At 28.3% G+C, this 26348-nt stretch overlaps 1 protein-coding gene across 2 annotated transcripts in view; it reads left to right on the top strand.

Moving 5' to 3' along the window:
- Window positions 1–26348, top strand: part of LOC132936082 (ABC transporter G family member 23-like) — a 70006-nt gene that overhangs the window by 31871 nt on the left and 11787 nt on the right. Inside the window, exons 1-9 of one of the 2 annotated variants that reach the window (XM_061002761.1) lie at window positions 12231–12734; window positions 18463–18595; window positions 18672–18826; window positions 18917–19024; window positions 19731–19824; window positions 19914–20066; window positions 20656–20783; window positions 23067–23289; window positions 26053–26233. In XM_061002761.1, the coding sequence (XP_060858744.1) occupies window positions 12568–12734; window positions 18463–18595; window positions 18672–18826; window positions 18917–19024; window positions 19731–19824; window positions 19914–20066; window positions 20656–20783; window positions 23067–23289; window positions 26053–26233 (1342 nt within the window). In that variant the 5' untranslated portion in view covers window positions 12231–12567. Of the gene's footprint in view, window positions 1–12230; window positions 12735–18462; window positions 18596–18671; window positions 18827–18916; window positions 19025–19730; window positions 19825–19913; window positions 20067–20655; window positions 20784–23066; window positions 23290–26052; window positions 26234–26348 lie in introns of those variants that run through there. The other variant, XM_061002762.1, reaches the window with a different exon arrangement.

Raw genomic sequence — 26348 nt, forward strand, 5'->3', positions numbered from 1 at the left:
TAAACTTGACAAGTTGAATTTACTGATTGGGAACTTAACTAAAGTAAATTCAAATTGTAGGTAGGTATAGTCATTATATATGTGCTATTTAACTTTTAAACTTATCATTGCAATGATAGTTTTCTGGGAAATTATAATAATACGTGTTAGCGCATTGGAGTTATAAGTAGGTACCTATTTAATACAGTACATGTAGCGGATGACCTTATTTCGATGCTGGAGTTTATGTACTTGTAAGTTATAAGTTGCACATACAACGCACTGCAATTCCGTTGCAAATATAAAGTTACAGCACGATATAATACTAATGTGGGATATAAAAAAAATATATTTTAATAATTTTGTTTATTGACACAATATGTATCTTTTTCGGTTTTATTTTAAAACCATTAAACGTGTTATATACGTATTATGCATATTTAAACAGTCAATAGGTAGGTAATGCAAAATTAATGCAAAAAGAAATATTCGTAAGTCCCTTAACGTGGAAAGTATAATATACAATGTATACCTAGGTAGTAGGTATGCGCAATGTGAAAAAAATACCAATTTACTAAAAATTATTTTTTGATATTTTACTCTCGTAAACAATTCAAGTATTTTTTTTATGTTTATCATGTTACAATTCATACTTTTTTTTATGTATTTTGTAATCATAAACCTATGGTTAAAACTCATAATTATAACGTATGCATTAATATTTTTCAAATAATTATTAGACATATTATTATAGTACATAGGTAGACTATGATTAGGTACTTAGAGGTATTACTGTGTTTTGAATAAACTTATAATTAATTTTTTTAAGTAGTATAATATAATATATAATAATTAATATTATAAAATATTATTATAGTCCTTTGTAAATAATTATAATATAAAAACTATAAAATACCGTTCACTCCAATGTAACAACAAGTAGCAACATTTGTGTCTGTGACATATTTCTTCAACAATAAACACTGGAGATTTTAATGTGTCTATAACCGTTTCTGCCATCAACAAACATTAGGAGCTAGTTGCCTTTTATTTCCATTTTCACGGGGAAATATTGTACCGACGAACCACAAAATGTCGCAATGAAAGTTCGTGTTGCTTATACGTTGGACAAATTGTGTCTTGCATTTGTTTTTAACTGTTGCTGTATATATGAGTATTGCCGGAAACTATTTGAGTTACAACAATATCTATAATTTATAGTTACCCTTGCCTTGGTGTGGATGGGCCTTAACTAATACTCATATAACTACATAAGTATGATTTTCTAACAATAACATTTTTGTAATAACTATTTGACAAAAAATATTTATTTTTAATAAGTTGTAATTTTAAAAATGCATTGTAATAAATTTAAAAATAAAGAATAAAATGCGCAATTATTTTCTTCTTTGGTTTATAAACATATTATACAATATCATACTGTTTATTGTGATTACTTATGGTGTCTTAGTTAAGCATTGTCAACATAATCATTAAGCTATATATTATAGTATATAGTAATATTTTTGAAAATACAAATCAAATCAAATTGACGTAAAGACTTAATTTTTTAAATCATAAAAAATGTAACTGGACGAAATAAAAAAAAATACAATACAATATTAACCGATAACATAAGGTACACACAAAGAATACAATATTATTATCTATGTTACGTTTTTTAAGACTCTAGTAACAATTATAATTATTATTGAACATGACGTTATCTTAAATTGATTTTAAAGAAACATAATATAATATATGCATATGTAATATATTATATAGGTAAGAATCATGATGGTTATAACTTATAATGCAGCTATAATAATATATTATAACAATATGAAACGCGCTAGGCCCTTTTCAAGGTGACCTCAAGGATGAGCGCTGTCGAATATTGTGATACTCTATTGTACAAGTTATCGGCCAGTAAATGCCAGTAAATTTATGACATATTATTTGTACGATGAAACAATAATTCGATATTCACAGTGTTCCCGAACCATGTCAATCGCCATATTGTATAATATTTCATTGAATTAACCATGTACATAAGCGATTAAATTGGAAAAAAATGTTAATAAGGTGATTGGTATTATTGCAATTAAGGATACATAGGACTAACTCGGCGTTGATTTTACGGTCGCATAATATGTCTATCACGATTCACGTGTATCTTTTTGTACCGTTCCATTTTCAGGGCACCGTACACATAGGTATATGGGTACGTTTGTTGCATATTTTATTTCCAAATATTGCACATATAATAGTATTAGGTACAATATAGCAACACATAGGTACCTATAGGTAAATAGATAAATGTTCAAATATTTTTTTACTCTATTCCGTTAAAATAAATTGTTGTTACAAGACAACTAAGTCAGCTGAAGTGCGGTCCAACGATAATCGCGTACAGCTCATATTTTAGACGAATATAATAAGCTATTATAAGCTGCTTCGGCAGGACGGAGTCACGTAGACGTCCCGATCAGTAGAAAAGTGTAATAGATTTAATGAAAATTACTACAAAACAGTTAACGATTAATGACGTAATTGTAGTAGCGTAGCCAGGGGGCGGTGATGAAGTACCTGCATGATGGCTGCATCCCTCTAAAAAATTCAGGAAAAATTAAAAACACCTTCTTACTGAGTTCTGTGGACGTTTTATGTAAGACGTAATTATACAATATTATGTAAGTATTCAAATTGTAAATTGTATGACGGTCGTTACAAATGTCTAAAACGTTGGTTTACGGATTTTAGTTTTATTTTATAGATACGATTTTTATTAATCACCCTCTACCATTGATAATATATATGGTGTGATCCACTTAACTTAGAAACTCTCATTGTTAAAAAAAAAAAAACGATAACGTTTTTGAAAATATATCTTATACGTAATTTTAAGTTATTACAAAACAATGTTTTTGGAAAAAAAAAATGACATTTTTACTATTTTTTGACCGGTATCATTTATAGTTTACCATCAACATTTTTTATGTGAACACATATTTTTTATTATTTAATATTTAAAGCAGCGGAGTATTTCGATCTAAAAACAAAAAATTGTAGAAAGTAGATTATTAGTTATACATGAGTATTAAAAATTTAGGTGAGTGGAGTATAATAGTGGACCAACATTTTGTGAGGTTCTCATGTACTTAAGCTTAAAAAATAAATAAAAAACATAACGACAGAAAATAGAAAAAATAATTTTTTAACAACTTGAAATTATGTAAAAAAATATTTTCAACAATGTTAATAATTTAAACGGATCACCCGGTATTACATAAATATTATATCAGTAAATTTAAATGAATCGTTGCCCGTTGAGTGTTATGACTTCCGCTAACCTATAACCGATATGGCCATAATATCTATCATTGTGTATTAACTCCACAAACACGACCTAATAGGTATTCGTATTTTATATATTATAACGACCGAGGATGATACTGTTTAATTGGTGCAGCGTTTGTAGTATTGTTCTAAAAATTTTTCACTTACAAATTATAATACAGTTAAATAGATTTTGCACTCTCACACACAAATATAAGGAATAAGGCGAAATATTTAGTCAAATTTGTATGACGTTATTATAATAGTGGTGATCAATAGGTGATTATCAGTGTGTGACAAGTAAACAAACATATAAGCGTTTGTGAGTTTAAACTGGAAATTGTATTTCCTGCATGAATTTATTTATTTGCCGTCTTATCGATGCATTTCCATCCACAACGGCACAGGACAATTATTACTGAATTACTCACATATTATTGGGGAAACAGATTAACAAAACGCGCTCTGGTGGAAACAATTTGTACCTTCCAATTCGGGTTGTTAAGATATAGTTTTATATTGGTTATTTTACTTATTATAATAAATTAATTTTGGTATCGAAACTGTATACGCTTTTATACCTTACTGTATACGTTGGTAAGTACAATTTCTACTAATATTATCAAATACATTCAAATACATATTACTTAAAGGAAAATATATGTGAAATGTCGGGAAAATACATACAATCTCCCGACTCCACGTAGGGGGGAGACCCGCCTAACCATCAGTACGATAGGCGTCGACAGCGCTCCCAGTGTTAATCTGTCTTCCCAATAGCAAACAGAAGATATTGATATACCGCGGTCGATATCTAGATAATGTATAGGTAGTTGTTGATAGTATAATAATATTATGTATACTATAGTCACTTTTTTCAAGTCTGACTTTAGGACTAAATAGGTTAGACAAATTTTGATTCATCTAGGTAGGTACTTACCTAACAAATTCACTATATTTCAATCGTAGTGGTTAATAATTTTTCCAAAACTGCTTATGGAAATAATATAAGTAAAAAACCAGAATTTAGATGTTTAGCACATTTTGTTTTAAACACTTGATCTAAATTAATCAAACATAGTTTTGTTTAAAAGTTTAAAACAAATGATTTAAACAACAAGAAAAACAGTTGTTTAAAACAGAAAAATATAATTTATGAGCATATAACCTACCAGCAACTCATATTTATTATTTAAATTATAATAGATAAATAGATTAGAATGAAATAGAAATGAATTGATTTTTTTTGTAAGTACAGTGTACTTACACATTAATTGTACATAATAAATTACATATTTTGTTTTAAACTCGATTAAATCATGTTTTAAACATATAGGTACCTAAGACATGTTTTATTTGAGTTTATTTTATCAACTTAGTAAACATATTATTAATCAACTTCCATTTTCAAAATTAAAAACTGTCAAATAAAAATCCTGCAATTTTATTCAGGCGATTAGAGGTCTAAAATTTAAATTTCATATTTTTAATTAATATATATTTATTATTAATGATTATAGTAGAGCTTGGAATTTATAACAAAGTAAATCGATAAAAAAATGTTTTTTATAAATTGCAAAAAGCAATAAAAGCATTAATTATTCAATTTAAGCTTAAAAAATTCAAAAATTAAATAAGTACTAATAAAAAATACATTCCACTACCATAGATTTTACTCAAAACTTAGCCTATTGTGTGCTAATATATTTTTATACATTGAAAATTATCTTTCAATTGATATTATGGGAATACATGTTTGAATATTTCTTATGAACTAAATTTTTTAAACAAGGTTTGAGCTACAGTCTACATTAATGTTTAATGTAGTGCTATATTACTATAAACGTTACCTATTGAAGTTATGTAGATTATTTGTAGATAACCTACACTATAATTCCGGCATTAAGATAACTTTTTTAACAGCCGTCGCCTATTTATACAATTTTTTACTTATTAATAATGTATGGTAACAATATGTTGGTAATACGCTAATGTCATGAAATTATATTATAGATTTCGGTAAAATTTTCGTAAAAATCGTGAAAATAAATAACAAAAAAGGACATGATGGGAAAAAATAAAGTTTACTTCAATGTCTTTTTGGAATGATGTGAAACGCATTTGCATATTATAAGAATTATTATCTTTCAATCACATATCACATTTTTTTCTACAAAATCCTAGTCCTATTTAATTATTAATCATTTTTTTTTTTTGTAAAACTAATAACATTTGATTTTTTTATTATACCCGCAAATCTTCCGTTATACACTATACAGCTGACATAACATAACATTATAAAGCAAGAATTGTTATTTTGATTTAAATAACCCGTTTTATCGTGGTGTGCGGGTTAAATGTGTTTCAATGAATATAATATTTGTATTATAGGTAATTTTTTTTTTCTATTTATGGGTATAGAGAATAAAAACGGAACCGGATTAACCCATATTTATGTGTAATTATTTATTGGTTCGTGGCTGAATCCTGTTCACATTGACTTATACAAATACAATATAGGAAACGGCTTTACACGCACAAAAAACCCTCAAACGTGATTTTAAAAATGCACTTAAAGTGTAATTCAATTTAAAACAATCTATTTATATTATTATGGGAAAAACAGTATTAAAAAAACTTATTTTATTATTTCGTTGTCTCCACAGTAATAACATGCTAAATCTTCTAGAGAAACATTCTCAGTCTACCCACATTAATTATAAAGTGAATATAAAAAGTTGCAAACCTTTAACTACATGTCTACATTCAAATATTGACTAATTTATTTATAAATTATTATTGTCTCTGGTTGATAAAAGGTATTTTAATATTGTATCCATATTAATTGAAGAACGAATTTAGTCTACTTAAGCATACGCTAGGAAGTTGTTAAGTACTTGTTTTTATTTAAAAATGAAGGTAATCTGACAAATTTAAATTTCTAAATATGTGCAACAAATATAAATAATATATTATGCACTAATAAATTAAATATTTTCAAAACGGTTTTTAAAAAAGTGAACAATGTGCAACTATTCGAGCCATCTAAAATAAGAATGGTGTTATTTTAGTACAAGAACTATTTAAACCAAACATATTTTCTATCAGTATTCATATAGTTCATTCTAATAAATATAAGCATTTACATAAACATCCGTTACCCAAATTACTATATTATTCGTATCTATATAGGTACGTAAACTTTAGGTTAGTTATTATTTTTAAAAGTGATATTCGCAGTGGCGCAACTACTGTGGGGGGGGGGGGGGGGAGCGTCAATCACTGGGGCCCACATAATGCAAGGGCCCCGGTCCAACTAATTATAGCTTATTTCTGTAGGTACCTACCTACTTGATAACAAATATCAAAATCATAATATTTTAATGTATGCAACAAATTTCACAAAATACGGACTATTATAGGTACCAGGTACCTGGTACCTACTAATACGTTAGTAACAATAAAGCATAATATATTGGGCATATATTGTAGAAAAATACGAATATATTTTTGTATATTATCTAATAATTGCTATCTAGGGTCAACATGTCATGTGTTATCGAAATATTATTCTATACAATACATTTGTTAAATTTGTTAATATTACCTCATTTTTTCCAATCGACAATTTGTCGACCATCTCAAATTTTGTTCACAGCAATAAGCGTAAGGCGTAACAAACTTAAATTAGGGCCCCTTCATTAAAAGTGACACTATGGTCTTAGGTGACATACAGCACCACTGGATAATGGATATGCATAATATAGGCAGAACCAAAAATGGCAGAGGGTCTGGTTGTTGGTTGTTGGTAATTAGAATTAAACGGTTGAAAAAAAATTGTAATTGCTATAAGAAGAACTTATAATAACTTTTAAGTTAATTCTTATAACAATGTACTAAATTTTCAAGATTTTTGACTAAAAAAGAGAGCTTGTAGAGAATTCCCTAAAAGTGATAAATGAATACTTGTATTGTTTTAAGGTGATTTTTAATAATTTGTTGAACATAATTTTTACATTTCTATAAAACTATGTTTATTAAATAAAACATTATTTAGGTAGGTATAGTTGGTTAAATATATGTGAAATAAGTTCATCACTTCCAGAACAAAAAGTTAGCTTCACCTATAGTGATAATATATTATTTTAAATTAATGTTATTAAAAAAACTTGTGTAATAATATACAACATCTATAGTTGCCGTACACAAGAGTCAATATTAATAATAGTTCATAATAATAAGTAGATAATATAATGATTTATTATACTACTTAGGTGTAAATTGATAAAAAATAATTATATTTTACTCGTAGGTACAACTCGTTTAAGATTATAGCTCATTAAAATGAATAAAAATACTAATTATTGAAATTAATTGAAAACATGTGAATATATTATATCATTAAAGTTTTTTTTTTATAATTATTTTTGTATATTATATTATTCATATTGGATAAGAGCACCATTTGTTATATTACTCAGATAAACTGTATACCATCTTAAATGTTTACTTTCATTATATCTAAGGTGGCAAAGGTCTACCTGTCGTTTTATTCTTAGCTGTACTAATAGTTTCGTAGACTTAACGTTTTAAATGATTGCGTTAATGTATTAAATTAATTTATTTTGTAGTTATGAACAGGCACGGATCCAGAGGGAGATGCTAGGGTGTTATATCACCCCCTTAACATGTTGCTTCCTGGAAAACAAATACTCTTCACAACATGTATTTTCAGTTAGCTGAGGAAATTTTTAAACAAAATTGGTTCCATAAAAATAAAAATTTAGTTGCAACCTTTTGAATATTAAGCACATTTATTTAATGGACTAAAAAAAAGTTTTGCCATTAGGATGGAGTATACTGAATATGAGACCTTAACCTTAGCAGGCGGTTACTTATTTGCACACATTTTTTTAAAATTATTACGTCTTCCAACAACTCGTTTGCTCACAATATTGTGAACAATAAAAACTAGCTTGTATAGGTGCATAGTTTTAGGTGTTTTAGGCGGGTCCCACACTACTACACGAGACAGGACCGTATACTCTTAAACTGTAAAACATAGCAATTACTTTCAATCATGGTTTCCTTTCAGTTGTCATCTATCAGTAACGTTATAATCGTGATTTTTATGCTCGGCGCTCGCTAAGTACCCGAGTCGTGTAGACAAGGTTTAATCTCAATCAAACACGTACCAATAAATATTAAATAGGTACCTATGTACTTACAATTATATTAGTGACTTAATATTGTAAAAGTGATTGTAATTGTAATTAACATTTTTTTTTAATCGTTAAAATTGTGAATAGTGGCCTGCTAAGGAAACTATGCTAAATTAAATAGATCAGGAAACATTTTTAAACCCACCAGGTTATAACCAGAATATGATTAAACAAAAAGCCCTAAGCCTTATAAAGGGTGAATGAAAATGTTGTATGAGTGTAATAATTTTCCACCATCGGTAATGATCAATTTGAAAATGTAGAGATACGCAGGGTATGTACGTGATTAAATTTCTTTGAAAAAAGGTTTCTATTGTTCGTAAATTGTGCGCAAATGAGTTATGGCCCCTTTGCACCCCCCATAAGAAATCCTAGGTCCAACACTAGTTAAGAGTAAATAGTTTATCGTTAGTCATAAGTCATTACTCAAAATATTAACTAGGTACTTTTTAAGTGCAGACATCGTAACTCCTTAGATTATCTATATTGGGTCAAAGTTGGAAAAAATTTTGATAAATCAAATAAATCTGTTTCAACCTTATAGTATTTGAGGTCTTGCGATAAATTGATTCTAGCAAGAATTCAATGTCATAATAAAGATTTTAGGATAAAATTAGTAACAATTATATTTAATTGGAAATATGTACTTAATATTAAACACTTAAGAAACTTGATTAGGTATAATACTACTACACATTTTGTCTATTATTTTAAAATGTGTAAAGCACCAAATACAATGTACTTGTATTGTGTATAAGTGACATATAACGGAAAACAATTAGAGTAATCATAAAAATTAAAATAAATACCTATCTAGTCCGTTTACATCATTTTCAATAATAAAATGTAAAACTGTACTGAAATGCACACAATAAATGAGTGAAAGTCATACAAAACGACATAAGCAGATCGAATTATATTGCAACATAAATACGTCTGAACAGAATAATGAAACGCCATCACCACTGCATAAAATATTATTAAAACACCAATGTCATCAAATAGTTTATGTATTGATATTGATGCTGTAAAATGCAAAGTAAAAATAAATTTAATACAAGAAAAACGATTTTTTCCAAAGTTTTGTTGTAATCAGTAAACGTAGGTACGCGGTCACATAAAAAAGTGGGAACTCGTTCTACTGTAAGGGATACGATAGTAGGTACCTCACCATACTGAGTAGGTCATTGTTTTTTTTCAAATAAGAACAATTTATTAAACAATATATAAAATACATGCAAAATAATAAACAATAATCAAAGCAAAACTTGTGTTGAAGGCAGAGAGTTATTTACTTTTACATTACAATTATTAATATATACAATTAATTAATATAATTTATTAGAAACTATAATAGTACGAAATGATGAGATAAGTTTGTTTCATATTATTAAATTTAAGATAAATACAAATTGCTGAAAGTTTTATTAAGTAGTGTTAACATATTCAAAATTGTATCAACATAAATCGATAATGTCTTAAGTTTAAAGATTACCCGGTATATATTTTTAGTGAGCCGTTTGCACGGATTCACGCATTATTAATTATTAACGACGCATCACGTTTATCAGTTCAGTTGAGACGGTGGTTGTGATGATTGGTAATTGCCGGAAAACAATGTGTTTTAACCTTTTTACATTTAACCTTAATATTTCCAACTATGTAATCTAATATTGCTATGATTGGGCTTACTACAGTCTACAAAATAATATTATTATTTATTTCAAATATGAAATAAACGAACTGTGAGTCCTATTACAATATGAAAATGTATTATGCAGTTACGCAATAATGTTATAATTTGGGTTTTCTACTTTACTATAATATGTAAGTACCATAACTAGTTTGTACTAATCAATTGCCTTCGCGTGCCAAATAAATAAATTATAGATGTAATAATATATTTTTTGTTTTGAATAATTAATTAATACATAATAAATAATAAATTAAAAATTATATTGTTTTCAATGTTGGACTTCGTAGTACAATTAGCATAGAATGTTTGTTAAAGATAAATACATTTGTTTTCCTTTTAAACAAAAGCACTTAACATATTTAAAATTGGCTATTTGATTTTGTATGTATTAAATATGTATGTAGTATGTACAATTATTGTTATATTAATTATCTACATTTATTGACTCAGAAGTATATACAAATTGCATTGATATTAGAAATCACTATATTAAAACAGGCAGGTATATACAATATTAGATGATAGAGGAAGTATATTATACTATTAAATAAAAATGAAAACGAAAAAAAATGAATTAGGTATTATTTATTGTACCTAATAAAAATATTGTTTCGTGAAGGGTAGAGGGTACAAAAATATAATTAGTAGCATGTAGTGAAAAAATTGAAAAATGTTATAGGCTATAAATTCCTTACTTTAAATTCTACCATTTTGTAGATTGATAATAAGTCAATATAAATTTACTCTAATATACCAAACAGAATATTGGTATCTGGTTGTATACTTTACTTACTTCTGCGTAACCCAAATTGGATAGATGTGTTATAAATTTGTAAGGTATAGACAACAGTTGCGCATTGACACAACAAGTCGGGCAGATACCCTCTAAAAGGTACCCTCTAGGTAATAGGTATTATAGGTACTATATGTACTAGGTACAGTATTCCTGATTGGTGATCTGACGATGTAAACGTGGGTGGTAATTAATTAATTAATTAGAAAACACGGCGAAGGAATAGACAGATAAGTGTGTTTGTCAGTTGTGCGCTTTACAGTTTATTTGTTATATAATGTTTACACGTATAGATTTATAATTGGCAAATTATTCGAAATGAAGACGGGTGTCACCTCCTCCCACGCTATCATGATTATAGACACGAAAGGTAAAAAATATTTACTATATTTTGTTCATTCTTCACAAAAAAAAAATTACTCCAAGATACGTAACTGTGACACTGCGGCATAAATATTAAAGCTACACCCAGAGCTTGGCAAAATTTGAAATAAATCGTCATTTTTAGGATTATTATAACCTTTTTTTCCGTGTTATGTTTTCCAAGATTTTAAATAAACATAATATTATAATTAGGGAATAACTTTTTGTATATTTATGTGACTATCAAGGGTGTACGACTTATCTTTAAAAATAATATTAACTTTAACTGTTAATGCATAATTTGATTTGATTTGAAATTTATTAAGTCTATATAGTCTATACCTATCATTTCTAATGATTTTGAATTTTAAAATAGAATAATTTGAAATGTTGCTTATAGCTTTGGGTTTACTTACATGTACATGTTACGATATGCCTACACGTCGTTGTACATAATATCATAATATTATGTACGATATACCACAGGTTAGGTATATAGGTAGGTACGCGTTACGCGTCGCGTCGATTGGAACGAATAAAAAATTCGCAAACGACAAACGGACATTCTTCGTGTGGCGATTTATAAGTACACATCCATATTATTATTATACCTATTTCGATCACGTCCTGGCCGGTACGTGGCGCAGGATATCGTATACAACACACACACACACACACACACACACACACACACACACACATAATAAATAATAATATAATGATCGAATTGTGCGTGTAGAGTGGTATTGGTACAACAGACGTGACGTACGAAAAAAAAAAACTTACCGTCGAGGGGGCAAGCCGATTTCGCGCGCCACGGTCGGTCGTCGCCCAAAGTGCCGACGACGGCTGCAATTAGAGACAGTCCACGACAACTGCAACAGTGGCAATATGCGCCACACACAACAGTCGACAATTATTCGCGTTATTACTGTTTTTGCGTTCGCGCCGTCCATGTCATAATTATTGTATTATTTTACCGACCGTTCAAAGTGCGATATCGTCGTCGCACTCGCCAATAACAATAGTAATACCCCGAAATAAACGTTCGTCTGCGACGGTGTTCTGCGGTACCAACTTACATTTTTCCAGAGATATTTTCCCTACATCTCGTGACCGGTTATACGCGTGTGTAAGACTTTTGAACTCTGTTCGTGTACCACACCGTGACCAACATGACCGCGTCAGTGGTGACGCGTGACGAAGCTCCGGCCGAAAATCTGCAGCAGACCGCGGTCGTGCCCCGCCCCTCGTCGGCGGTGGTCGTGAGGAGCGCGTACAAGCAGTACGGTCAGACGGCCATACTCAAAGACTTGAACCTGACTATTCCAACCGGGAAAATGTAAGTACCCGTGTACAGATATCTAGGGTGGACGGTTATTTTGGTATAGGTACCGGAATGCCACGGTTGAACGGTAGGTTAACCGTATACTAGGATGGGTTAGGATGGGTCGACGCCATCGACGGTTTTTTCGGTATACAGATTCTTCTAACGCAATACTAGTATCCGAGTTAAATACTGTCAACCCTATATGGCTATATGCAGGGTAACCTATATGTAACCCTATATATAACCTATACTTACCTAATACTCACGTAGTCGCGTGACCGGCACTAGATGGGAATAGACCACACGCTGCAGAAGAAACGATTTAGCGTCGAAAGTGCGCCTTTTCTATATAAGGTGCGTTCTCTATTGGTACCTAACTAGAACATTTTAACAAAAATGTCAAGATTTAATAACCTAATATTAGTTGATACCAACATGTAATTCCTTAAACCAACGAACTTGCAGCTATACTCAATAGCTATAATACCTATGCGTGCAGCAATAAGAGCGAATAGTACCTATAGGACGAGTATTTTCTGAGTTATTAAAATATTTATTTTAAAGATAATAGTCCTTAAAAATGGTTTTAATGAAATCTAAAATAGATGTAACATTGAATCTAGTATTTATTGTACTTGGACCATTTTTACAATTAATAGAATAAATATAAGTATAGGCGGATCTATTTCGACCATGAACACAGATGAATTGAGATTTATGTGCTTGAACACGTATTATACATTAACAATAAATAGGTATATAAATATATTATTATCATATTATCTTCTGTATACATAAAAGAAGGAGTCCTGAGTCAGGGACTGACTGTTTTATAGAGGTGAGAGCCCAAATACTTTGATGCATTATTAGGCATAAGCCAATAATTATAGGTTTAAGTTTGAATTTCTTGTAGTGATGTTTTATAATGTTTTATATATAAGTTACCGTAATAATCAATAAACTATTTGCTGATAAATAATTTGGTACCTAATTTTTATTAATTTTGGGAGGGTGGCTTGCTTAAAAACAATTTTGACTGCCCACTGAGAATGTGAGGGACAATGTTTTATTAGGCAAGTATGTTGTTATCCCCACAGTGAATGCACTAAAATAAAACCCTGAGCTCGAAATTGATACGTACATAGCTTCCCTAAATGTTTTCCACACGTTTAAAATTATTGATGACAAGAACATTTCAATGCACGTTTTATTTGATTTTGAAATTCAGCTACAGCTATTCTGAAAGCTGTAGTCGCACCGACAGCCTCTTAGTTTTCCGGTGTTCTAAAAGTTTTATGATTATAAAAATGATTTTTTAGTTCTGTGTAATGTATAATATTGTATCTTCTGTTATATTGTATTATATTATATTAGTCGGAATTTAGAAAAGATTTTTACCTATTTATTAATTACATATTTATTTATTAATTATACATTTATTGATTATTTATGTATGTACCTACTGTTATATCATGTCAGGGGCTTAACCCAGCAGTCTTGTATACAGGATTGGGCAGTATCAAAGACACAATTGTATCTTAAATTGTGATACATTATTTTGAAGTATTAAGTATCATGTATCATAATACATTTTGTACTAGTATCATGTATCTTTTTTTTGCCAAAAAGATACAAGATACTATTATTATAGACATTTGTTCTGAATAATAGTACCAACAAAATTGAATTTGATTTGCAGGACACTCAAAACTCCATACACTACAGTAAAACACTAAATTAAATTACCAGCTATTTATAATAATTACCTATCTATAATATTTATCTACAGTTATACCTACATAGATAAGCACTAAACTGAAATTTTCGGTCTCATAAAATATGAATCTGCTACCGATTACCGCTACCGCTACGATATTTTTTTTTGAGTATCTTGCCCAACCTTATATAGTTATATGTATAGTACAATAACATTGTATTATCGATTTAAGAGGTACCGAAAGTTGATTTTGTCCATGACAAATTTCATACCTACCTAATTATTGGTTAGAAATTTTTTTTGTTAGTATTAGTCAATGTTTGGGTGGGTGCTTAATCTTTAAAAATAATTATTTCAAGCGTTTTAAAAGACATCAATTGACTGTTGCAATATCTGTGCTGGTCTTCTTAAGCTAAGTACCTGCAGTGTACCACCGCTACCACTGACCACTGTACCACGAACTTTGAAAGCAATCAATAGTTGAATAGTATAATATTTATTAAAATAAAATTATGTATTAGATAAAAATCTATATTGCCTAATATGTTTATTATTTTAATAATGTATAAACATACATAATATTGAATATAGATAGTTCGATATACCGATAAATAAAAGCTTCTTCGGAGCTGCGTGAGTTAATAATAGTTATCATGTCATAGATGACAAATATATTATTATAATGTACGAAACATTTTTTTTAAACGTCTACCTTTAATATTATGCTATTTCGAAGTATTATTTTTACCAAAGTACTACCGCCAGATGATTGCAATTGTAATACAAATATTATTGTTATATGATAGGACAACAACTTTGGTAGTAACTAGTAATTAATAATTATTAAGTAGATATCTATATATTATTTATTTATAAAAGTAAAAACATAAAAATAATTTTTATCCAACTATAATGGCTAATGATTGGTAGGTATTAAACTTATAAATTTGTTTTTACTTTTTCACGTGTATGTTGCAATCTAATAATTACTATTTCGTAGTTGAACGTCTTGGCTTGTTACTGAAACGTAAGTCGTATTATATTAAAATATTCTAAACAATAAAAATTATTGGGTATGCATTTGACAATTTTATTATTGTACTAATATTTTTCATTACATTATCGAAGTTTGGGTTGATATTATGGTACGAGTGCAGAGTGGTTCACCTATGATTACGTAGAATTATAAAATGCCCATAATGTACATAAAAATAGGAATCGCGCCCGCTTTTACATTGATAGGTAACTGTATTCATTAACTAATAAATATTTAGCACTCCTCCGTGCATTTTATAGCAATCATAATATTGTAATTATTTTTAATCGATTTGTTAACAATTATTTTAATGATTGCATACTATCATATTATAATTTATAATAATTAAATTGTCGGTGGTCTTTTGATCGTAACCCGTAGTGTAACAATCAAATCTCCACGAGGTTTTTATCTATTTCCTGGTTTTACTATGTCAACTAAAATTGAAAATTGGATATCAAGTCATGAAAATCAGTATTGGTCTTACAATTAGCCTTCGAATGTGCAATATCCAGTGCCGTGTTAAGGTGTAATAATGCCGCCGGAAGCACACATATTTTGCTGCCTCATAACTAATTCATAATAATTATTCGTATAAGACATAGGTAAATACTTACCGCTGATGGAGTAAAAAAAGTTTGTAATTTTGTAATTTTTCGTTTTAACTCTTCTATTTTTGACAGTTTTACTTTTGCTCTTTTTTATATTCAGCGCCATCTAATTTTACTTTTTTTGAAGACATTATTTTCAAATATAAAATAAAATTACACTTGTACACTTGACAGCATTACAACCAACTGTCTACAACCCACTTACTAATGAGAACTATAATAATATAGTGATAATTCTGTCATATACTTATATGTAAACAATTTTTAAAAATAAATTAATAATAAACATTAATATTTATCATTATTTTATTTGACCTAATCTTATTGTTAAAAAGATTGTAAAATTATCGATTGCAATTCCTGCATAACATAGTTTATAGAATATATAAATTAACATAATTATAGTTTACCACTCAGACACAAACAGTTTTTTCTCCTAAAAAATCAAGGTGGTTTGGTTATAACATCTAATTGTGTATATAGAATAATTAAAGAATCTGAAATTAGTTTCTTATATCATACAAACTATATTTCAAGTATCAATATAAAAAATTTAGACAAAAAAATTATTAGTCATGTTGTTAACAAATTTGTTTTGGACCATTCTATATTTAAAGATTTAAGTTGTGAAAATGTTGGTATTTTAGAAAGACCGCATAAATTAGTTTTCATAACTTTGCTTGTTAAACAATTTTTAAGTGTTCGCTTACATTCCTATGGTAAACAGTTTTCATCAGACTTGTTAAACCCTATGAGTAAACGTCAAAAATTAACGAAAACTATTCTTTTTTATAATCAATAGTCATATGCATACTACTACCTACTCTACGTTTTTTTGCTAACTGTACAATTTTGTAATAATATTATGTACCTACCTTTTTTTTAATTACCTACTATTTTATAAGTTTTGTTGATAATATAGGTAATTATAATAATGTAGTACCTGCAATTTATATTTTAGTATTTTTTACGATGTTTCCTTGTTTCATAATTCATAAAACATTACGATTTAGTTAAACCCCAAATTGATGTATATTAATATACATACATACTAGATACTTCACAGCCACATAGGTAGTATTAATTAATGGATCTGTTTAATAATATAAAACAAATTATTGAATTATAAAACAGAGAACTGAGAAATAACAAAATATAGGTAAGCTCTAATTTTTAAATAATAATAACAATAATAATAAAATAATAAATCTATAATATTAATATGTTATATGTATTTATATTGATAACGTTTGTTTATCGAGTTGTCTTCTTTGCATATGGCGTCGCGTTTCAGTTTATTTTGTGGTGTGTATTCGAAGACTGCTATCTAGTATTAGTATATATCTGTGCCTAATACCTATCATAGATATTAATGTATGATAATATCATTAATATTATTAAGGAGAACTATCAACTATTTGTAGTTTACAGTGTTGATACATATTATTTCTATTTACTACAATAACTGTACGTGTGTAATATCCTCGTCCGTCGAGTCTCGACTGTGTTTATTGTGTTAATATTGTAATCATTCGAATAAGATCTATGTATAGCCATATAGGTATAAGTAAATAAGTTTTATTATTATTAAAAATATATTTCATAAAATACTTAAACCTTTTAACATTAAATTTATAACACATTTAATCACTGATGAAAAAATTAATTTATTACGAAAAAACCAAAAAATGTATGAAAAATTTGTATGCGCTCAGACAGAATTTTGAAATGATAATATTATAATAACATTATAATCACGAATAATATTGTTATAATGTTATAATAATATTTTTAGTCAAACATTTGCTGTCTGGGCGAATGCCGCCTATGAAATATTTTCAAATTTTGCCACCGGGGCAAATGCCCTTCTTTGCCCCTCGTTAAACACGCCTCTGGCAATAGCCAAATTGATATAGATATTGATATAGAATACAATAATATCATATTATTGTATTCAGTATAAAACATTAGTCAATAATTACATTTTAAATAAAAATAATCATTGTAGACGAATATTATACAGTAATATTACAGTTAAAAATAATCATTTTGACGAAGTCGATCAACAAAATATAAAATTATAGTAATAACAAATGTGGTTAAAAACTATTCGTCATCAAGTTTATTATTCACAAATGTCACACCAAACGATTTATATTACTTTAAACGTATCCAATAAAATTTTTCGTTTTATACGACGTAAGGGAAATACGAAACTATCAAAGCGATTGTAGTTTAACACATAATGAATTGTAATGATGAAATTTGTATCTATATGACTATATCATAATTTATATTATTTATCAAATTCAGAATTTATTAGAGAAAACCATTCATTCGGACAAAACTTAACTTGTACCTGTTGTTAATTTTCAGATACGGGCTACTGGGACCCAGTGGCTGTGGAAAAACGACTCTATTGAGCTGTATTGTCGGACGTTTACATTTAGATTCCGGAGAGATCAAACTCAAAGGCAAACACATATCCGACATTGGATATATGCCGCAAGTAATGCCACTAAATCATCTTATCGAAAATTATTTTTATTTATTAATATTACATACCTCCATCTGTATTTCTAAAGGAATTGGCATTGCACAATGAATTATCCATAAAGGAAACGTTCACGTATTATGGTTACATATTTAATTTGTCAAATGATGTTATCGAAACAAGAGGCCGAGAACTAAAGGAGCTCTTGAAATTGCCATCGTACAGTCTGAGTCTAAATGAGATTAGGTAAGTAGTAGGAAATTTGAAAAACGTGGTTCACGATTAATGTTACAAATTAATGTAACGATTTTGTGATCAATTTGATTTTTTACAAAGTGGTGGTCAACAAAGAAGAGTGTCTCTTGCAGTAGCGATGCTCCATGACCCAAAACTGTTGATTTTAGATGAACCTACAGTTGGCCTGGATCCTTTAATTAGCCAAAGGTAATTAAATCTGCGTTTAATAAAGCTACATATTTACATTAGTATAATAGGTAATACAAAATGTACACTGTACAAAGTTTATGCTCTCTAACCATAAGTAACACACATCGGCGTGACAAAATAGGTCTTAGCTATGGGGCTAAGCCCCCCCCCCCCCTTAGACGTTTTTAGTCCCCCTATATGTTTTAATTTGTTAGCCCCTCCTGGTTAAAACCACACCTTACATAAAAAAAAAACTGTAATAAATTCAACACTTCAATGTATAAAATATTTGATAATTATTATATTAGGTATATAATATGTATCAATATAATATTAATATTTTAATATTGTGGATGTTCATTTCACGAGTTACCTAACCTAACCTACGAGAGGGGCGCTTTTCCCTTTTGGCTTATTTTTAACTTCTTTGGTTTTCTATGATTTTAGCCCTGATGTAACTATTAAATTCTAGTTACGCCCATGATAATATATAATACCTACATAGGTACCTAATGGTTAATACATAACATATATTATGTACCTATATCATATAATATGTTGTATACATTTTGTGAAATATGTATATTGTATATTATACTATACCTATTTATACAGTGTGACAATTATAATTAGAAAGTCAGTTTTAATTCTATTTTTTTATTTTAAAATAAAAGATTAAGTGAAAATAAATTTTACCTGTACCAACTGAAATTTGGATTTCTAGCATTTGGGAACTTCTATTGGATCTGACATCGAATGAAGGTAAAACAGTGATAATCACTACGCACTATATCGAAGAAGCAAAACAGTCACAAATGGTGAGACAAGTTTTTATCAACTTTCTTTAGTATATGTAATGTAATATATAAACAAAGATATTATGTCAACAAATATACTTTATTTATAGATCGGTCTGATGAGAAAAGGTACTCTTCTTTCCGAAGCAACGCCAACAGAACTATTGACTTCGTGCAATTGTTCGTATTTGGAGGAAGCATTTTTGAAGATTTGCCAAAACCAAGTGGCCAAGACAAACAGTTTCAAAATACCAGTAAAACAAGTACGGAATAATACAGTTTTTTTTTAAATAATATAAATATTATATAAAACGATTTTCCCTGTGTGATAAGTAAATATGGCCATATGGGTATAATAATCAATGTTTGATACTTATATATAGGTACCATTGTCACTTGCTTGTTTTATTTTTTTTATGCCCAAGCATTTTTTTTAAACAATCATTAACCCTTTATTGCCAATAATTGTATCATATCATGTTATGTGCTACTTATTAATGTTCAGTATATATCATAATATAATATACCTATTATTTTTTAAATAAATAGTAGGTATATATAACGTTTATGACCAGCACTATTATGTATAGTATAATATGCTATACATAGGTTATAATAATGTTTAATGTATTTAAAAATTTTCCCTAAATACTTACCTTTTATTTTAATTTATGTTTACAATCGATTATTGAAAGGCGACACTCACTTCACATAAACTAATGTAGTATTATTTTTATTCAGTTGACGTAGGTATAATAATAATTATATAATCGGTACATATAATAATCTATATAACTTCATTATCGTGGCGATTTAATATTTTCTATTTAATTTTTCGTGTTTATCCTACAGCCTACAAGAAGGTTTTCTTACGCTCGAGATTTGCCTCCACCGCCGTTGTTAAACAACACATTATTCACATTTGGTCGTTTCAAAGCTCAGGTGTGTAAGAACATTTACCTGTTGAGAAGAAACATACCGTGAGTACAATATTATAATATTTTATTATTAATGTAGAGTGATTCACCAAGCATGCAACTCCCTTTTTTCTTCAATAATGTAGTATTTCAAAATTTGATTTTTGGAATTTTTTAATAGGTATACTATTTAAGGTAAAATTTTCAAATTGTCAAAAATGTATGTACTAGGTACTTATAAGGAGTGTTCTGGAGAGATACAAACTTCTGTTTTTCAATTAGACGAACCAAAATCAAAATTCGAACAACTAGGTTTTTAATTATTTAAGTTTCTGCACTAAGGTTATTAGGTACCTGATAATATGGGTTTGGGAGATATGAGGCTACGGAGATTTGATAATTTTAGTGAATAATATTAATCTATAACCATTAATGATTAGTAAAAATGATCCAAGTGAAATAAATGCTAAATTCAATATTACATCTATTTTAAATTGTTGTAAAGCCATTTTTAAAGACTATACATTATTCATAGTAAAAAAGGTGGATAAGTGGATGTCACTCTGCTGTACAGTAGGTTACAAGTGAGTCACTGTAATGGATGGTGTTAAATTTGAATTCAATGATATAATATCATTGTATAAGAAAAACGATTCTGAGCGAAAACGGTCAGTCAGCCTATGATTTTACCAAGTATATTTGATGATATTATTGTGAATAAAGTAATTTATATATAACCTATTTACTCGGAGCCTTGTTTTAAATTTTCAATCTTTAGCCATAAAAGTTAAACATTTTATACATTTTTAACCACAAAATAATTAATAAATTATAAATTTGATAAATGTTGTCAAAATTTGAACTTTAAATGCTTATAAAAAAAAATTGTGCCTATGTATTTTTAATATTTTTCAACTGCTATTAGAACGATATATCAGGAGCCTTATATTAAATTTTCACGCTTTTTTACACAACAAATAAAAATTTATTGATATTTATAGAAAAAAAAAACTAAAAAAATTAAAAACTGACAATGTACGGACATAAAGAGACAAAATATTTTCAACATTTTATGGTGTATAGAAAATGCTAATATGAATATTCAGTGAAATTTTCAAGTATCTACAGTCATTCGTTTTTTAATTACAATAAAATAAGAAAATTGTTACATGAGAAATCGAGTAAATATCAAATGTTGTAAAAATATAAATTTCAGACGCTCATAAAAATTTAATTTAAGTTTCTTCTAGACATTTTTTTTTTTGATAAAGGTAGACAAACTTATGAGTAATCTTATATTACATTTTCAAATCTTAGATTTAAAAAGAAAAATTTTTATGAATTCTCAACTCAAAATAATTTGCTATTTTTCGTGATTTTTCCGTATTTTGTCAAAATTTGAACTTTAAATGCTTATAATTAAAAACTGTGACTAAAGATTTTTAATTTTTTTCATCTGCCTTTGAAACAATAACCTAGGAGCCTTCTATTAATTTTTCAAGCTTTTTTAATCAACAGATAAAATTTTATTAATATTTATAGAAAAAAAAACTAAAAAAATTGAAAACTGACAATGGCCGTAAACAGCTCAAAAAGAGTCAAAATATTTTGTAAATTTTATGGTGTATAGAAAATGCTAATATAAACATTCAGTCAAAATTTCATGTCCCTACGGTCATTTGTTTTAGAGTTACACCAAAAACCAAAATCGATTTTCTCGAAAACAGATTTTGCGTAAAAATTCCCGTTTTTCCTTAATTTTTCTTTTGTTTTTCACGTCGCTTGTGAAAACTACTGGGAAATTTTTACTTTTGACCCCCCATAGTACCAACTAGATTCACTTTCCTATCAGAAAAGTTACTATTGAAGAAAATCCAAGCACTTTTACTGTCCTAAAAGGTGATGACAGACACAAAAATAAAAAAAAAAATAAAAAAAAAACACACATCATTGTAGAATCAATACATTCATCGCTTCGCTCAGAATCTAAAAAATTGAATAACTAAAAAAGTACTCGTTTAAATTTTTAATTAGCCTAAGGTATATCAACATTTACAAAAAATGTATACACTTAATAATTTACAGTAAGAAAGAAGGGTTTTTATTTGAAAAACAAAAGTTTGAATCGCCACTCTTTAAGTATGTAGTACAAAAAAATTTAAAAATTTGAAAATATGCTCTTTGGGTGTATCTAAAAATTCAAAAAATTAGAATTTGAACAATTTCATTGTTATAGAGGAAAATGGGGCGAGCATAGTCGCAGAATAACCCTCTATATAATATTTTTATACTACTTCATATTAACTTCTTCATCCGATATTTTGTTTTATTGTACTGTTTATAAAGGTTTACTCTATTTGTGATCTTCTTACCACTGATACAGACAGTATTATTCAACATCGCTTGTGGCCATGATCCGAAACATTTGACATTAGGTATATTAAACGATGAGCCTGTGAGTCAAACGGGTACGTGTTCGTTGATGCAGACGAAAAATTGTTTTTTGGACGGAGGTGTGCCGGTCAGTTGCCTGGTATTGGAAAGATTAAAAGAAAAGACTTTCGAATTGGTAATATTTACAAACAGATATTTTCATTATTGTTTACACAGATTTTGAGTTTGAACGTGTTTTGATCTACGCACTTTGTGTGACTTTAGAGGGAACGCGGGTCTTCGGTTTAAATGTCGAGTTCAAAAAGTTATGTATTTGCGAGTGTTTGAAAAGTTAAAACAAAATGCATGCTACACGTTAGTTTCCCTTGACTAGGAAAATATATGCTCATAAAAATGTTTTTGTCTTACAACCGAAGTTGCAATAGGATTTGACCCTTGGATTTAGTTAGTCCGTATTCATTGGTCATATTATTATAGCTAAATGTATTACTAAACATTGTTTTGATTTAAAATCACGGTTTGTTTATTTCGTCTATTTTTTTTATACATACTTATAAATTATTTTAAGGTTGAGTTTTTTAATTTTCTGAAAGTTCAGGTAGCTTGGAAGTTTATTAATTTATTATTCTTTTATTTGTCGATAGTATTTTCTTTAATGGTCTTTGACAATATTTTCCTAAACTTTTCTGGCATTTCAACTTGTAGAACTCATGTTATTAGGTATTTTATTTTTAACTGGCTATAAATTTCAAACATAGTTTCTATTTGTATTCCTACAGTTTTTTAATTATATTGATCGCAAGGGCAGCACCTTGACCGTCAAGATCTATAAAGAAAATTCTATATGTATAGATCTTGTCCCACGACATTTACATCGGTCGTCACTACCGTTTCGCTGTCACTCTGGTAATTATTATTATTCTATAACTGCACAGGTGCATTACTAATAATATATCTGGTTGAAAAATAATAAGTAATAATAATTAACAATACGCGATTGCCTGCACTCGAACATGATTACATGCATCTATATACCTAGGTAATTAAAGGAAACGTTTGTGTGTAATCGATTCACAGTCATATGTCTATCGCACTAATGTAGCGATTCTCAACCTTATTATATCCGCGTACCACCTACGCAGTTTAAAATTGTTCATTTTCCAATTGACCAAATAACCTTTTTTTTTGTGTAATATGTATATATTATATATTATTTCCATATTGTTAAAGAATATAAATTAGTTATTATAATTGGATTTCATTTTAGACCTGTAGGTATTTTATATTTTGTCAAAAAGCTGTGCAGTATACATTTAACGGAGTTTAAGGATGGCTAAATCCAAGGGCAAAATCGTGGAGGATCATCGAGTAATTAATAATACCAAAACACAAATAATATTTACAATAATTTTAAAACCTTTTTCCGGTACATCCTAACATGCATACTAATATATTATTATCATAACGCGTCGAAAAGTAATCGAGTGTGTTACTAAAACATGGTCCGTATCAAATTACAGAAATGTGAGATGTCAGCCTGATATTGACGAACTTCGAAACGTTATAATAAAAAAAATAATACTTATTGGTCATAATTATTTGGCGAATAAAAATGTCAACGACGATTAACCAGAATAAATTCGGCGCACGTATATTCGAGATAAAAATTAAATATCGACACGGTAAACGGCAAAGCGACACTCTAAATTACAATCACATAATATTATCTCAGTTCAATGCCGAAATGTATAATGTAATAGATATTTCTACGTTTCGTTTTTTAACATAATTTTACGGGACCTTCGAATACACAACATATACCTATTTTGAACTATGTTGTCTTCACGTTTTTTTAACATTTTGGATGTGACAATTGTATATTAAAATTTAGGTACAACTTTACTGTTTATAATTGTCCCAAGTCATATTTGAGCTGAATTTAAGAAAAACAGATTTTTGTTTTACTGGTGTATGTATATATTATAGTATCTTTTATACGAGTTTGTAAAATCGTTAATATATCTTGGAAAAAATAAATGCATAATATTAGATTAACCTATAAGCAATTTGAGTGTCGAATTAGTATAATTATATAATATAGTATATACAGGGTGATCTAAAATATGTTTTTTGGAATTTTTAAATATAGTTACTTAAAAAATTATATTATATTTTCAAGTTCTCGAGATTTCTTCTACTATACCTACTTAAGGAGTAGGAATAGTACAAGAAATCTCAAGAAATTCACAGGAGTATCATGTGGGGATGCAAACTTCTGTTTTTAAAATGACAATCTCTCTTTTCTATACTGTAAAGTATTTACCTAGTGAATAATGTTTCTAAAATATTGAAATCAAAAATTCTAACGAGTAGTTTTGAGTTATTTAACTTTGTATACTATAATACTAGAGATAACAGGAATATTATAATGGATTTTGAAGATTATTTGTAATTTGAAAATGTTTTATAATTTTATATTAATCCATCAATATTTATAATTTATAAAAATATTGTTCAAAAAATAGAATAAATAATAAATCCGATATTAGTATATTACATCTATTTTTATTGTTGTAAAACCATTTTTAGGAACTATTATCTTGAATATAAACATTTTAATAACTGAAAAACCACTCATTTGAATTTAGAATTAGGTAGATTCAATTTAAAAAAAGTTATCCACTAAATAGGTTAAAGTAAAAAAAAAGGTTAAATTATAAAAGTAAATTCAGAAGTTTGTATCGCTACTGGACAAGTAGGGTTAGACTTACGGAAGAGACATATAAGTAGGTAGTACAAAATATCTCAAAAATAATATGTTTATTGATTCTTGAGGTAGGTATATTTAAGAATTCCAAAAATCAGAATTTGGATAAATGAAAAAATGAGCATGCTTAGTGAATCACACTGTATATTATATTTTTTTTTCACATTGCAGGTTGAATATTCCAATTCAGAAGACGGCCAGTATGCAGTGTCAGAAAACAAAGTCTGGGGATTCCTCCATTTTTCGAAAAACTTCAGTAGTAATTTAGCAACCCGTTTTAATGAAGGGGGAGACATCACCGACAACAACATATTTGACATGGGATCGATCCAGGCGTGGATTGACAATACAAGTAAGAACGTAATAACCAATAGGTTAATAAAATAAATTAGTGTTAAAGACGCATAGATGGGTTACTGGGTGTAAATTATACTGCAATTGTCAAAAATAAATTTATGTAAATTAAA

Source organism: Metopolophium dirhodum, chromosome 1, assembly GCF_019925205.1.
Source record: "Metopolophium dirhodum isolate CAU chromosome 1, ASM1992520v1, whole genome shotgun sequence".
NCBI classification, from domain to species: domain Eukaryota; kingdom Metazoa; phylum Arthropoda; class Insecta; order Hemiptera; family Aphididae; genus Metopolophium; species Metopolophium dirhodum.